The sequence below is a fragment of the Podarcis vaucheri genome (assembly GCF_965113315.1).
Source record: "Podarcis vaucheri genome assembly, chromosome: 12".
In the NCBI taxonomy this organism is placed as follows: Eukaryota; Metazoa; Chordata; class Lepidosauria; order Squamata; family Lacertidae; genus Podarcis; species Podarcis vaucheri.
Genome location: NC_138750.1, coordinates 42343867 through 42357888, shown reverse-complemented (window position 1 = coordinate 42357888; position 14022 = coordinate 42343867). Strand labels below are relative to the sequence as shown.

General features: G+C 46.2%; 1 protein-coding gene and 1 long non-coding RNA gene across 2 annotated transcripts in view; both read right to left on the bottom strand.

Moving 5' to 3' along the window:
- Positions 1–2402: 2402 nt before the first annotated feature.
- Positions 2403–14022, bottom strand: part of LOC309515652 (uncharacterized protein) — an 84933-nt gene continuing 73313 nt past the window's right edge. The window contains exon 7 of the mRNA XM_082193668.1: positions 2403–5219. Coding sequence (XP_082049794.1) covers positions 5214–5219 — 6 coding nt within the window. The 3' untranslated portion in view covers positions 2403–5213. The remainder of the gene's footprint in view (positions 5220–14022) is intronic.
- Positions 8141–11944, bottom strand: LOC309515663. Its single transcript, XR_014212608.1, has 2 exons — positions 11769–11944; positions 8141–8242 (listed from the first exon to the last, which is right to left on the bottom strand). It is a non-coding gene; the product is annotated as an uncharacterized lncRNA (long non-coding RNA).

The following is a 14022-nucleotide window of genomic DNA, read 5'->3' as shown; positions in this document are numbered from 1 at the left end:
AAAAAATAAGGAAAGGCTCATCACCTCTGTGATTTTAATCTCTGCTTTTATGGCTGAAGCAGTGGCCGCATTCTGCAAATGTTATCATTTCTGTGTATTGCAGTAAGGAGGAGAAACTTTCCTTTTGAAAGTTTATTTTTATGTTAACCTCCCCTAGGATGCAAGTCAATGATTGCAAAATACCTGGTATGCTAGAAAGTACTACATATAAAAGGTATATATAGTCATACAGACATGGATCTCCTCCCAAATTTACCTAAGGAAACGCTGATCTCCATTCTGCGAGGTGGCAGCAGCAGCAGCAACTCCTCATGCATCTTATAATAAGAAGGGTAATTTTGCACAATAAAGTATTTATGATTACAGAGCCTTCCAACCGTGGTGTATAGATGCAAACAATCTCTCAAGGGCAGCTACTATTTATTAGAGGCTAAAAAGGGGTCTCAAATTATAGGCTGGAAGTCATTGGAGTATAAAAAATCAACCCAATTAAAAGGACACAGTATTATTTCACTATTCTTAGCATGCCTTTTTCCCATTTTCAGGTAACAGCCTGAACCAATCCTGTGCCCAGCGATTAGCCTGCTCGAGTTAATTAAAACAGTGTTAATCTCAAAAGGTACCTAAATTACCTCTCCTTCCCAAAAGGCTGCCTAGAACCAAAGGTTATAATTCCCATCATTCAGGCAACTGCTCCCCTGCATCAGACAAGGAACAAGTCCAGAAGATTATCTGCCAATGCAAACTGCTGCTGTAGCAGGTCCTTCTGCAGAGCTCAGCATATATCCACGGGGCAAGAAGCAGCAGCATTTAACTCGCTGCAGTCGGAGCCAGCCACCAACTACAGAGCACAAGCGGTGAAGTTTGCCTAGGAGAAAGAAGTTTGGGCAACTTAATCCAAATCCCTTGCTCAAGGGCAACGCGAGCCAAAAGCACAGCAGAATAAGCACAGAAGCGAAGGACTTGGTCCCAGGGAAAGATTATACATACATACACATACAAATAATGCATGTAGAATCCAAAGTCCAAGGTTGCCAGAACCCTGCCTGAAGCAGAAGACTGCAGCCCAGAGAGAAGGTGCATGTTCTATAGGTCTACTGGCTAGGAAGAATGCTCCAAGGTCACCACTGGCTCCCAAACTAGCCTCCTTGCGGATGATGGATGGGTGCAGAGGTGAAGAGGAAAGATCGGGAGAAAAAAGGAAACAGTGAACGATCCCAAGGTAAGATCAGCAAAATCAGTATCACACTAGATGGCCATGGATATGGATGGACAGGGATGAGCAATGGAAATGCAGGGGTGCAAAAACCAAATCTGAAACCTGGTTGACTCCTGGGTGGCAGGACCCACACATACCGCACTCTCCAACCCTTAGAATTCTGCCCTTCCAAAGTGCTAGTAAAGTTTGCCATGCAAAAAAAAAAAAAAAGTGTCTTTGAACAGAACAGAAACAGTCTCCCAGTTCTCACCACACAGTTAATATGTCAAAGTCTCTTGTTAACCCACAACCAAGAATGCTCTCACAAGGGGATGGCTGGTTTGAGGAGATCAAGGAAAGTGGCACAAAAGAGTGGCCAGTCCCCTTAACCCCCACCCCACCCCCATTTGTGTGGATATCAACCACTGAACCACACACACAACTCAATCCTACAGCACGTTTAAATGGAAGCAAATCCCAGTGTGTTCCATGGGATGTACTCCACTTTTAAGTGCACAGAAGACTACAGCCTCAAGTCTCCTTAACCGGACTTGGAAGAGCCTCCCTCCTGCTCCGAGAAATCCCCTTCCACATCCACGGGTGACATGTTCCCCACACCCACTCTAGCCAGTCTTCCCCAAAGCTTAGGGGACATGGAAACACAAGACGGCTTCTCATTATCCATAGGCGCAAGTGAAGTCCTTCCACCAGCCGTCGAAACGAAAGACAAGAGAGCCTTGAGCCATTCTTAGGCACGCAGGAAGGTTGCGAGACGCGGGCTCAGTTCCGCAGCTGGTACTAACCGGGGCACCAATTACAGGCTAGAATGTATTGGAAAGGGATCTATTTCTAAGGCGCGGGAAAGGTGAAGCAATAAAGATAAGCGCGCCTCTGAGCATGTGCAGACTGCCGCCGAGTCATCATAACCCAGAAACTATGAGGAGAGCAGATTATCTCACAGCAAACCATACGGCCTCCCCCACCCCACCCCACCCCCGGCCGCGAAGGCTAAACTTTCGGGGAGACTTACTTGCGCGCTTGAGGCTGCCTGTCCTTCCCGCTCCGTCGAGGTCTCTGGCGAGCGGGGAGCCCCTCGGCGAAGACATGCCTGGCCGGCCGGTGCCTCCCCTGAGGCGGGCGCCTCCTGGGCACGGGCACAGCGCAGCAGCTGCCCTGCAGAAGGAGAAACGCCGCCGGGCTCGGCTGGGGGTGCGGGTTTCACGCGCCTCAGCTGCCCCACCAGGACGCAGCAGCAGCAGAGGCAGAAGCAAGCAGAGGAGGCGGCGGCGGCGGTGGCTGTGTCCTTCCCTCCCCGCCAACGACTTTCAATTCACCTGCAAGCAGCCGCGCGGGCTGGAGCAGCGGCGCAGAGCTCTGCTGATAGGAGGCGCCTCAGCCCCCTCGCCTCAGCTCGGCCGGCCGGCAGGGGCGGAGCCGCACGCGCGCCAGAAGCCCCAGCGGCGCCTCCCTTTCGCCTTCGGAGCGCGCCCTCTGCTCAGGCCGCCGCTGCGCAGCTCTCCTCGGGATTGCAGGCATTGCGTCACCTCCATCCCCGCGCCAACCCCCCCACCCCTTTCCGAGGGCGAGAGAGCGGCCCCGGGGGAAGGCGGGCCGGCGCCCAATCCCGACGCCTGGTGGCCCGGGAGCCGGGAGGAAGGGGTCTTCTGGCTTCAAGTTCAGAGGAAGGGAGCTCAGCCGGCTGGTAATGGTGGAGGGCATTCGTAGCGAGGGAGTGGCCCGCAGGATGGAGCCTTGACCTCCTGACCTCCTTGCTGGACTTACCACACCCATCAGCCCCTGGTCATGCTGTCAAGGGGCGGTCTCGAGTTGTAGTCCAACAAGGACTGGAAGGCACCATGTTGGAGAAGGGAGCCATCTAGTCCAGCGTCCTTATTCCTAGAGATGCTTCAGAACATCCTGGGATGTTTTGCAAGCAGAAGGTTGCATGTTTAGTCTCCTCATCTCCAACTAAGGTTGGGAGAGACCCAAGAACATAAGAAGAGCCTCCATGGATTAGGCCAATTGACCCACGGAGGCCTGTTTTCACAGTGGCCAGCCAGTGGGAAACTTGCAAGCAGAGTTCGAGTACAAGAGCACTCCCCACTCCTGTGGTTTCCAGCAACTGCACTGCTGCCCTCCTTCATGACCCATCTCCTCCATGAATTTGTCTAATCTTCTTTTAATGCCATCTAGGTTGGTTGCCATTGCTTCCTCCTGAGTTTATGCACTGCCTAAAGGACTGCCTTTTATCAGTCTTGAATCTCCCAACATCCCGCATTGTTGGATGTCCACGATCCTTCTTGGAATCCCTGAAGAGCAGCTGCCAGTTAGTGTGGGCAATACTGAGCTGGCTGTACCAATTACTTGACTCAGTATAAGGCAGCTTCCTATGTTCCGCTGACCAGACTTTCTGCTGGTGATCAGCATGAAAAGGTCTCCTGGTTGTTGAGCCCAGTAAACTATTTTGAATATTTTACAAGAGGCAGAAACTTTTTGGACAAAGCAGGGATCTGGTTCCCAGGTTGAATCATAGCCAGACATCCTTCAGTCACTAGTCCACCAAATCCAGTTGCTTTTACTGGCTGCTCAGGGCTTATTCGCTCTTCCCCTTGACCCTCTGCTTCCCGTGGGGAAAGCTGTGTTTTCTCCAGATTGAAGTTTGATTTAGACCCAAATCCAGTGGCCATCAAATGCACTCCTTCAGAGCATGCCATAAAAATGGAGTGTGGCAAAGGTGGCTGGGGCAAGGGAACCCACATTTTTGGGGGGTTGGTGTTGCTGACTACATAGTATGTTTTCATGTTGTGAACTGATTTGAGTTTTACTTGAAGAAAAGTTCATCTAAATCTGGTGGGTGGGGATAACACTGGTTACAATACTTGTACAGGCGTGTGTTCAGCTGCAAATAAGCATCAGGAATCAACTGTTGCAGAAACTGAAGAGGGGCTTTGCATCTGACTGCATTGTGCTCCCGCACTTCAGTTCCCAAGTTTGGAACTCCAGCGCATTTAATTCTAAGAGGATTTATAAACTTGGGGAATCTCATGTCAGAGAGAGCTGCCTTGTCTCAGGTCAGACTGCCCACCTAGCCCAGTGTTGTCTACCCCAAGGGCCACATGGGGCAGCTTCTAGTGGCCCCATACCAAGAAGCAGGCAGGGCCAGATGCAAAAGCGAGCAGAACAGTGTGTGAGACTCTTCAGTTTATGCTCACATCCAGCATGCAAAAACCAAAAAGTGGCCATTCCACATGCACAAACAAACACTCCAGATCCTCCTTCCAGGCAAGCAAGAGGCATTCTCACAGTTCAAGGACACATTCCAGCTGGGAGAAAACACTCGAGGAAGGTGTCACCTGGGGAGAATACTATGGGTTAAGCAGACAGACCAGGAAGAGGCATATTTGGCCCCAGCGGCTGATGTTTGCCATCCCTGGTCTACCCCGAAAGGCAGTTGCTTTGCTGCACAGGTCTTCCTCATCACCTGCCACCTCGTCCTTTTAACTGGAGATGTCAGGAATGGACATGGGACCTTCTGTATGCCAAGCACCTGCCCTCCCACAAAGATAGGGTCAGTCCTCTAAAGTCTGTTTCCATTTGTTCCACTGCTGCCTCTTTTAATGTGCTGGTAGTCATTCTGCTCTCCACTTGGGGTAGATGCTGAGGCTGCCCTTCCTTCAGTCGGGGAAAGACAAGCTGTCAGTTGCATCTGTCAGTTACAAGTAGGGGAGTTGTTTTCTGCAATCACATACAAAGGCTTCTTGGTCTTTCTCTTCTTCAAGCTTGACTCTGGCTGGTTTTAGTGGCAGCTGCTTCTTAGGTATAAATGCTCGAAAATACCCTGTCTTGCTCATCACTCAGACATTGCCGACATGTAGAAATTAGTGCCTTATATGCTGCTTGAAGAAGATTAAACCTATAATGAGCAATTGTCTGAAGTCATTTCTGCTGAGATGCTTCAAACAGTGTGTGCAAGGAAGAGCTATGTGGGCAGTCACAGAGGCCTTTGTTCCACACGCTACATCTAAAAGTGGAAGGAAGCAGATGTCAAACAGTAAAACGTTATCACAGAGTTCTATAATGATGGTGGCAATGTTGAAAAGAGGCACTACCGTTGGCAGGCACCAGGCTCTCTCTCTCCAAAGGTTTTCACATTCTCAGGTGAGTCACCACCACAGGGGGGCAGCACAAGGCAACACAGGCTGAGTAACAAGACCAGATTGCCCACGAGCCGTTTGCTGTCTATGCCTAATTTAGCCCGCTATTTAAGGGAAGATCCTTCGTGCCCAACACTTCAGTTTGCATTTTTCAAGGGGCCTTTCCCATATTATAACTTGACAAATACAGTATATGGCATGAAATGGCACGTTTGCAAACACATGTTATCATATACGCAGGGCTTGCATCAGCATTGTTGGGCATCAGCTGCAGCCCTGCACTGTCAGCCCCCAGAGTCTCCAGGCTCTGCTCCTCCTCTCCCTCTTTGGTGTTACTGCCTGTTCAACTGAAGGAGCGTCTCCACCTCCATCGTTCTGCCCAGACACTGAGGTCCAGTGCCGAGGGCCTTCTGGCGGTTCCCTCACTGCGAGAAGCCAAGTTACAGGGAACCAGGGCCTTCTCAGTAGTGGCACCCACCCTGTGGAACGCCCTCCCACCAGATGTCAAAGAGAAAAACAACTACCAGACTTTAAGAAGACATCTGAAGGCAGCCCTGTTTAGGGAAGCTTTTAATGTTTAACAGACCGCTGTATTTTAATACTTTGTTGGAAGCTGCCCAGAGTGGCTGGGGAAGCCCAGCCAGATGGGCGGAGTATAAATAAATAATTTTATTATTATTATTATTATTATTATTATTATTATTATTATTAAACTATCCCCCTCTGAGCATGCAAGCAGGAACAAGAGAGAGAGAAGCACCTTTCACGGGCCTTCCCTTCTTCCTCAAGCGCAGAGGGAGGGGGCAAGGGAAGGAACAATAGAGATATATCTGAGAAAGAGGTGGGTTCACTCAGTTTAGGGGCACACTCAAGGAAACTTGCCTGCCCCCCTAAAAAAAAAAACCCACCCTGGAGCCAGCACTACATCAGGAAATTGTGAATGGCTGCAGCCCCCTGGAGATTGTGTGCCCAGTGGCAAATCTTCATTTGGTTCTGCATAGTATGAAACAGCATCCACACAAATGAAATATGTAGGCTTCCAAGGAAATGGGCTTATACTAAGCCAGGCCATTAGTCCATCTAGCTCAGTACTTTCTGCACTGACTGGCAGCAGCCCTCCGGGATTTCAGACAGTGGTCTCTCCCAGCCACTCCTGGGGATGGAACCTGGAACCTTCTGCATGCAAAGCATGTGTTCTACCCACTAAGGTGCAGGCTTTCCCATCTATCTTCATCCTTTTCCAAAGGGGTTCCTTCTTTTTAGAACAACTGGACTCTTCCAGGCAATAGTAGTAATAAACAAATCGATTTATTATCATTATCTCTTATTTGTTAAATTTCTGTACCACTTGTTATGGACTGGTTGGACACAGAGGAAGGGTGGGAGGCACCAGCTGAGGAACCCCCGAGGGTAGAAGGCTCAGAGTCAGGGAATTGGTGGTGGGACAACGATTCATGGTCAGAGGGAGAAGAGGGGGCAGAGTGGGAAAAGAAGGTGTCAAGACTCCTAATGCAAGCCAGCTGTGATTTCTCCCCTTTCCTGTCCTGCCTACCAATATTTCCTGTTGGGATTGGACCAGAAGACACCTCCCTGTTGCCATGGCAATGTGGTCACATTGCTCCCTCCCACCAGTTCACACACCAGGCATTCCAAAATGAACAGCCACTGGGCCACATGTTGGGGGCTGGACCTCCAGGCCCCAGATCAGGCCTGGGCAAGGACTAATCTGCTGATTGCAGTTACGCATATATATTCATTCCAGAAGTGTCATCACGGTCAACAATTGCACTGATATACATTGAGAATTTAATTAGCAGTAGAACAATCAGCTCTTATTTATGCTGCATACTCCACTGAAAATTGAGGCAATGAATTGTCCTTAAAGCACAAACTTGATATATTTGCTAAGCAGGTGAGATTCCTTTAGAGAGGCCACAAATAATGTGTGCTGTTGATTGTTCCACCCCACCCTCCAACAAATTGCTTTGGATTTTTGGTTTCCATCAGGCTATGGCGAGAGATGGGAAGCAAAGCTCTGCTGAGAAACTAGCTCCATTGGCTCCCCCAACTCAACTCCATCAGGTTGCAACAGAGGGAGACATGGGAGGTGAGGCCACTCTGACAGCTCCATGGGGAGAACAACTCGTTTTAGCTCCACCTCTCTCTGAACTCTCAGCTGATGAGAAAAAAATCAGCTTTAAGAACTAATACTTGTGTTTGCCTTTTCCTCCCTCCTCCTTCCTCATCCTATTTTCCTTTTGTGACATTGTCTTTACAATGCTAAATCTGAAGACAAGGACTTTATTGTTCTTGGTGGTGGTACTAAAGTATAAACTGCTCAGGGAGACTTTTGGCTGAAAGACAAGGTAAAAAATCTTTAAAAATAAATACATAAATGTGGGGCAGATGTACACTGCTTAATTTATTTTGAAATGTTAAGTTGTATGAAAATCCTTTTTGAATTAATTAAATATTAATTTAATTAATTAAATTATCAATATCACCATCTTTATCAATATTAATTTGAATTTGATGAACCAAAGAAATACCATCTAGGAGATATTTAAAATTGTCTTTTGTTAGGTCTTTAAGTTGCATTTCGCAATCTAATATTACTGGAAAACACTAAATAGCAGTGCTGTGCTAACTTTACCTGGTGATATGGGTGTCCTCTATCAAATTCTGAGCATGATCCAGCCAAAGTTATGCACATCTAACAGCCATTCCTAAAGAGATTTACTTGGAAGTAACTGAAGGGGAACCAAACACCAAGAAGAAAGAGGCTGCAGGTGCTGAAGAATATTTATTCCGAGAATCCAGGGCTTTTTCCATTTGGAGCTGCTTCTCTTCCTTAGGGGCAATTTCTACATAATCCAGCTGAAAGATGCATCTGTTTGCAAAGATTAAAACAAAGTAAGGCAATTAACGCTATCCCTTGGCTGGATGGCCCTGGATCACAGAGAAAAAGCCCCAGAGAAGAGGGATAGCTCAAAACACATGCCGTACTGAATTACCATAATAAATATTTTACATTTTACTTCTCACCCACCCCTTTATTTTTAACTTGTAAGTAAATCTCATAGGAGTCAGCATGTCTTCCAACTGTGCTTTAGGATTCCCTATCCTGGCCCCATTCATTTCAATGGCAGAAAGCTAAGCAGGTGTTCCAGTGCAAGGATGGAGCAACCTGGTGCTGTCTAGATGTTGTTGGGGTCCAGTTTCCATCAATCCCAGCCAGCATGGCCAACAGTCAAGAATGATGGGTGTCATGGCCCAACAAGTTCTGGAGGGCTACAAGTCCAACATCCCTGCTTCACTCAGGCCTGGGCTTAAGCCTTGCATGGACTCATCTTGCATCAATGGCCTTCCCTGTCTGAGTGCATGAGTGATCTAGTGCCTCCGATGGTTGTAAGGGCATGCATAACCCATATAGTCAATAAAAAGTGCAATATAAATGATGCATAATAATAGGGTGCCTGTATTTTATAGACAAGAAGATGCTGCTACCCAAGAAAAGGAAGCCAGGTGTTAGGGAGGCTGGGGAAGCTTTGGCCCTCCAGACAGTGCTGGACTACAACTCCCATCATCCCTGACCATTGACCAAGCTAGAGTCAATGGAGGTGACTCTGGGGCTTGGCTATGTCTGCTTTAACTAGGAGCAGCTTTGAAGGTTGTCATTGCAAAGCAGTTCTTGACTGAGCATACATGACAAGCTTGCTTGGTCTTTTTATTATTACTTTTAAATCAAACCTATTTCCATCACTCTGTGTCAACATAAACTCTTTGGTGCTTGCAGGACATTCCTAAGAGAACCACTTTTCAAAAGCATAGTCCTAGCTGAATAACGGATTCTACGCTAAAATATGCAAAACCCAACCTTAGAAAATGCAGCAAAGGTACACAATGACTTTGGAAGGCTGCAGTGTTGTTCTGCTTTTTACCCTTCCTTCAGAAACGAGCGTGTGTTGCAGCCATGCCATGTTCTTTGGAAATGGCAGTCAGAAACAATAGTGATTTCTTCTGCAGTCAAGAAATGATTCTGCGCAATGATTTATTCTCAGCCAACTGAATTGATTAAAATATAGCATTGCACTGCTGCAGAACTGCTTAGCAAAGGCACCATTCCCAGAAACCACCATGGCAATTGCAGCAATGCAGAGCCACTGCAACACAATAAAAATTCCTAGATTGGAGGGAGCGGGGAGGAGGACTCCAGCTGTGAGCAAGGATTTTCTAGAATAATGCAGTTAGGGTTCAGGGTCAGAAGACACACACACACACATAGGGAGTAATTTATGGTTCCCCCCCCCCTGCACTAAAATTCCTTCACACAATGCCTATAGCAAAAATCAAACACCCTATATTTTGATAGAACATGCAAGGAAAATGGATGGTATGTTTCCCTCCTTTTAAATAAAATCCTTTCATTATAGATACTGCCTGCCAACAGCAGATAAAAGGCATGGGAAACCCAATACTCTATGGTCCAGTTAAGATGGACACCACCACTACACTGAAATGTTTTTCAGTGGAACTAGTTGGGATTTTATGCTCCCCCAACAGCAACATACAAACACAACCATATCCGGTGTGGGATGGTGTTGGGAAAAGTTTGCATAGCAATAACTACAGTGAATCCCACAGAGTCTCTGGCACGTTTGTGGCAGCCTGACAGCCATTTTACTTATTTGCCTACAAGGTGTTGCAATGTGGAGTACTTCTATTCATGGCTCCAGCCATTACAATCCATCCTCGTCCCCCGTTTTCACCTCCCCCATCCAACAGCTACAGTCACTCAGCATTCTGTGCCCACCAAGCAGTGTTCTCATTGGGCTGTTTGGGGGGCAAGGACACATTTGTGCTCAATCCCAGCAACATTAAAATATTGGATTTCTCCATTGATTTATAAGTGCATTTCTGCATTGATTTATAACATCTGCCACTCAGGGCATTCAGAAACAGCTTCTCGGTGTGAACCAGAAAACAACCCATCCAGACCATTAAATAGTTCTCTCTATCTCATTCTCCCTCCCACCTGATTGGCACGTCCCCTCTTCTCACTCAGTCATAATTTTATGACATTTGGGTTCTGATTGGGGTGTGGGGTTTGGGGGGGTGCTATTGATTCCTAGGGTCACTCTGAAGAAGGCACTTGGTTCCGTTCCAAGAGAACACTGTGCAAGTTCTGTTATGTACAAGTAAACTTCAAGGAATGAGAACCTCAGTCACTCTGAACGAAGATATTGGAGCACTCCAAATCATTTGCCCCAGTACATGAACAGAAAATAGTAGATCTTGCTGAAAAGCTGATGCATATTTTCTTTCATCCTTCTCCCATTTTTTTAATGGTCATCTATATATAGTTATATATGTGTGTGTAGATAGATAACTAGATACACACACACAAACTCTGTCTATCTTTCTGAAGTTCAGTGGCTAAGTGTGAATCCTTATGTAGTCAAAATAGCACCATCCTGACGCAATGAGGAATCAGCAGGCTTTGGGCAGCCAAAGGTTTTCAGAAGCTCTAAGAAACGGTTTGGTGGGGGAAGGACATAAGGGAACCTTTTCCCTAACACAGCCCAATGAGCTCAGTGGTCATGGGATGCTGACTGACTTGAGGTGAGAATAGAAAAATGGGTGGAGCGTGGGAACAGCATGAAGTATCGTGGATAAGGTCATGACTGGACGGCTGAGTGGAGCAGGGAGCATGAGCATCTCTGGTCATGGCAATATTTCTTGCAAGGTTATGCATGCCTGTGGGCTTGCATTGAAATGCTTAATTTTCCCCAAACTAGCAACACTTAACACAATTCCATTTGAGAACAAATAGGGCATAAAAGTCACATTTACTTTCATGTGCTGAGGACGGTATCTGTGCTTGACTGACTTTGTGCCACAAGTGCTCACACTTTCACCTTTGATGTAATACAGTGGTACCTCGGGTTACATACGCTTCAGGTTACATACGCTTCAGGTTACATACGCTTCAGGTTACAGACTCCGCTAACCCAGAAATAGTGCTTCAGATTAAGAACTTTGCTTCAGGATGAGAACAGAAATCGTGCTCCGGTGGTGCGGCGGCAGCAAGAGGCCTCATTAGCTAAAGTGGTGCTTCAGGTTAAGAACAGTTTCAGGTTAAGAACAGACCTCCAGAACGAATTAAGTTCTTAACCCGAAGTACCACTGTACTGTATAATTATAATATTTTTTATAATCTTGGAAGGGGGTGTGGCTGTGAAAGGACTCTGTGCTTCTGAATTTGCCACTGCCTTGCTTCCAAGACACCTGCTGGGCATTTACCCATCACAGCATGGTATCAATCTACTTCTCTAGCCTCCAATTCACTGCAGTAACAATGCAGGGAAGACCATCAGTAACCATAGGGGTTGCAACAGGAAGACAACTGGAATTACCTGTAAGGCTTCTGAGTAACCAGTTGTGATTTATCTGCTAGGCAGATTCTGTCCTTCCCACTTTGTTATCAGCCTTGGTTCTACATTGTTTGTGCAAAGGGTCCCCTTTGCACTATGCCTCCTCTTCAGTTCACTCCTGCTGGTACTATGCCAAGCCTGATTTTTGACTGACAAGGGACCACTGATGGAGAAGAAACCATATCTTTAGGTAGGGAAGGGGTAGATATTGGATTCAGTTCACATTTAAAGGTGAACCTACCTCAATGGCACTTTCATAAACAATGCACAAACTGGAACGCAGCAATCCTTCAAAATCCACACGTCTTATGAATTTTGCAATGCAGTTCTCCAGCCAAGCAATGTGTAGAAAGATGGGTTTAGTAGGGTAAAATGTACCTTAAAATGCACATATTACTGAAAATTACAGACTAAAATGCATTCTGATAGGGAAAACTGCTTTGCAAAAATGAGTGTATTAGGCAAAATTGCATACAAAAATGAGTGTATTAGAAGATATTCCCTGATGAATTTTCATGAGGACTTAAAAAACCAAAACAATAAAAATCTATGAGGAGAAGTGAACTTGAGACGGGGGGGGGGGGAATGATAAACTGAGAGAGACTGAATTTGACAGACTCCCCCATACCTATCTCCGGGGGGGGGGGAGATTTTTGAGATAGCCTTCTAAAGCAGGCTTCCTCAAACTTGGCCCTCCAGATGTTTTTGGCCTACAACTCGAATGATCCCTAGCTAGCAGGACCAGTGGTTAGGGAAGATGGGAATTGTAGTCTCAAAACATCTGTAGGGCCGTGTTTAAGGAAGCCTGTTCTAAAGCCATGGCTTGTTTTAATATAGACATTTCTGCATAATCTATATGGTGCTGCCACTGCAAATATATGGGGTACCTCTGTTGCTTTGTAATATTGCTGCTGACTTGCCCATTCTCCTAAAGCTGGCATTCTCATTTTCTATAATTGTGAAAACAAGAAAGTATCAAGAAAAACAAGTGGAAGCAGCTCTGTGCTGCTTCTGCAGGAAACACTGTTTTCACCTTTAAGGAAACCAATCCCTTGTATAAAGTGCCAAGTCAGCAGATCTCAAAATGGAAATGCATTCTCTACAAAAATGGGACCAGCATCGTTCCAATAGCAAATGCTTCTTATCTCTTGCTTTGCCAGAATCTGGAGGCTGCCTTGTATGCGTAACTGCTATTGTAGCTGATGGATATGATCATGTGCTGAAGGGGGGAAAAATGAGGGGAATTGTTCCATAAACGCTGCTGCTTATTTTTTGTGATAGCCAGATAATTCTTTTTATGGCAGTATTTCTAACAGATCCATACAAAATATCTGTAGCTGGAGACAATGTAATGGTATATATGTGTAATTTGTGTTACCATCAAGATATTCAAATGCATATTTACCAGCTAGGCTGTTACAATTACTGAAACACACCAGAAGTGTGAAAAATGTATGATTTATCAATATTGATAGCATCTTTGTCCTACTGTTAGGAGGTTCTGGGATCTGTGGAAAGCTGCCCCCATGTGGTAAGCCACTGAACTGCGGCTGGCAGCTTCTCAATGCCTTCAGGTCCGGCACAAAGCCCCCACAGGCTGCCCATTGGATCCTCTTGTACAGGACGAGGTATAAGTGGGAATCCTCTTGCAGCTGAGAAACAAGATCCAAGAACTCTACCCTGTCCCTCTATTGGTGGGTGTCACTTTCTTCACACAATTACATGGAAAAGAACGACTGGGGGATGCTTCTAACAGCTGTAATGTCCTATGAACTTTTCTGCACTCAGGGAAGATTAGAGTCCTTAACAGTGTATTGGTTATTACTTGCCAGAGCTCAGTTGAATTTTTTCATACAGTAAATAGGCAAGAGAAGAAGAAAGCCTGTTATTCTTTTTTTCTGATTCACCTTTAATATATTTAGTTCAGAAAACTTTCCACCAATGCAAAATTGGCTCTGAACGAGGCACGCTTACTTACTGCAAGGATTTTAATCCTAGCAAAGTCCTTTATTTTAAAACACCACGATGGAAGAAGCCATAGTTGCAGGACTTCTTTCTGCTTCAGGTCTCTTGAAGAAATTAGTTGCTCTGTCCAGGATGGACTTGGGCAGCCCCAAAGGTTGCTTGCCTTTAGTGATAAGCAATAAACAGCACAGCCCAGCCTTGTGACAACTCCATCTTCTAAGCCGTATATTCACAGCACACACAAGTTATTAACTCAAGCTGCCAAGGTTGA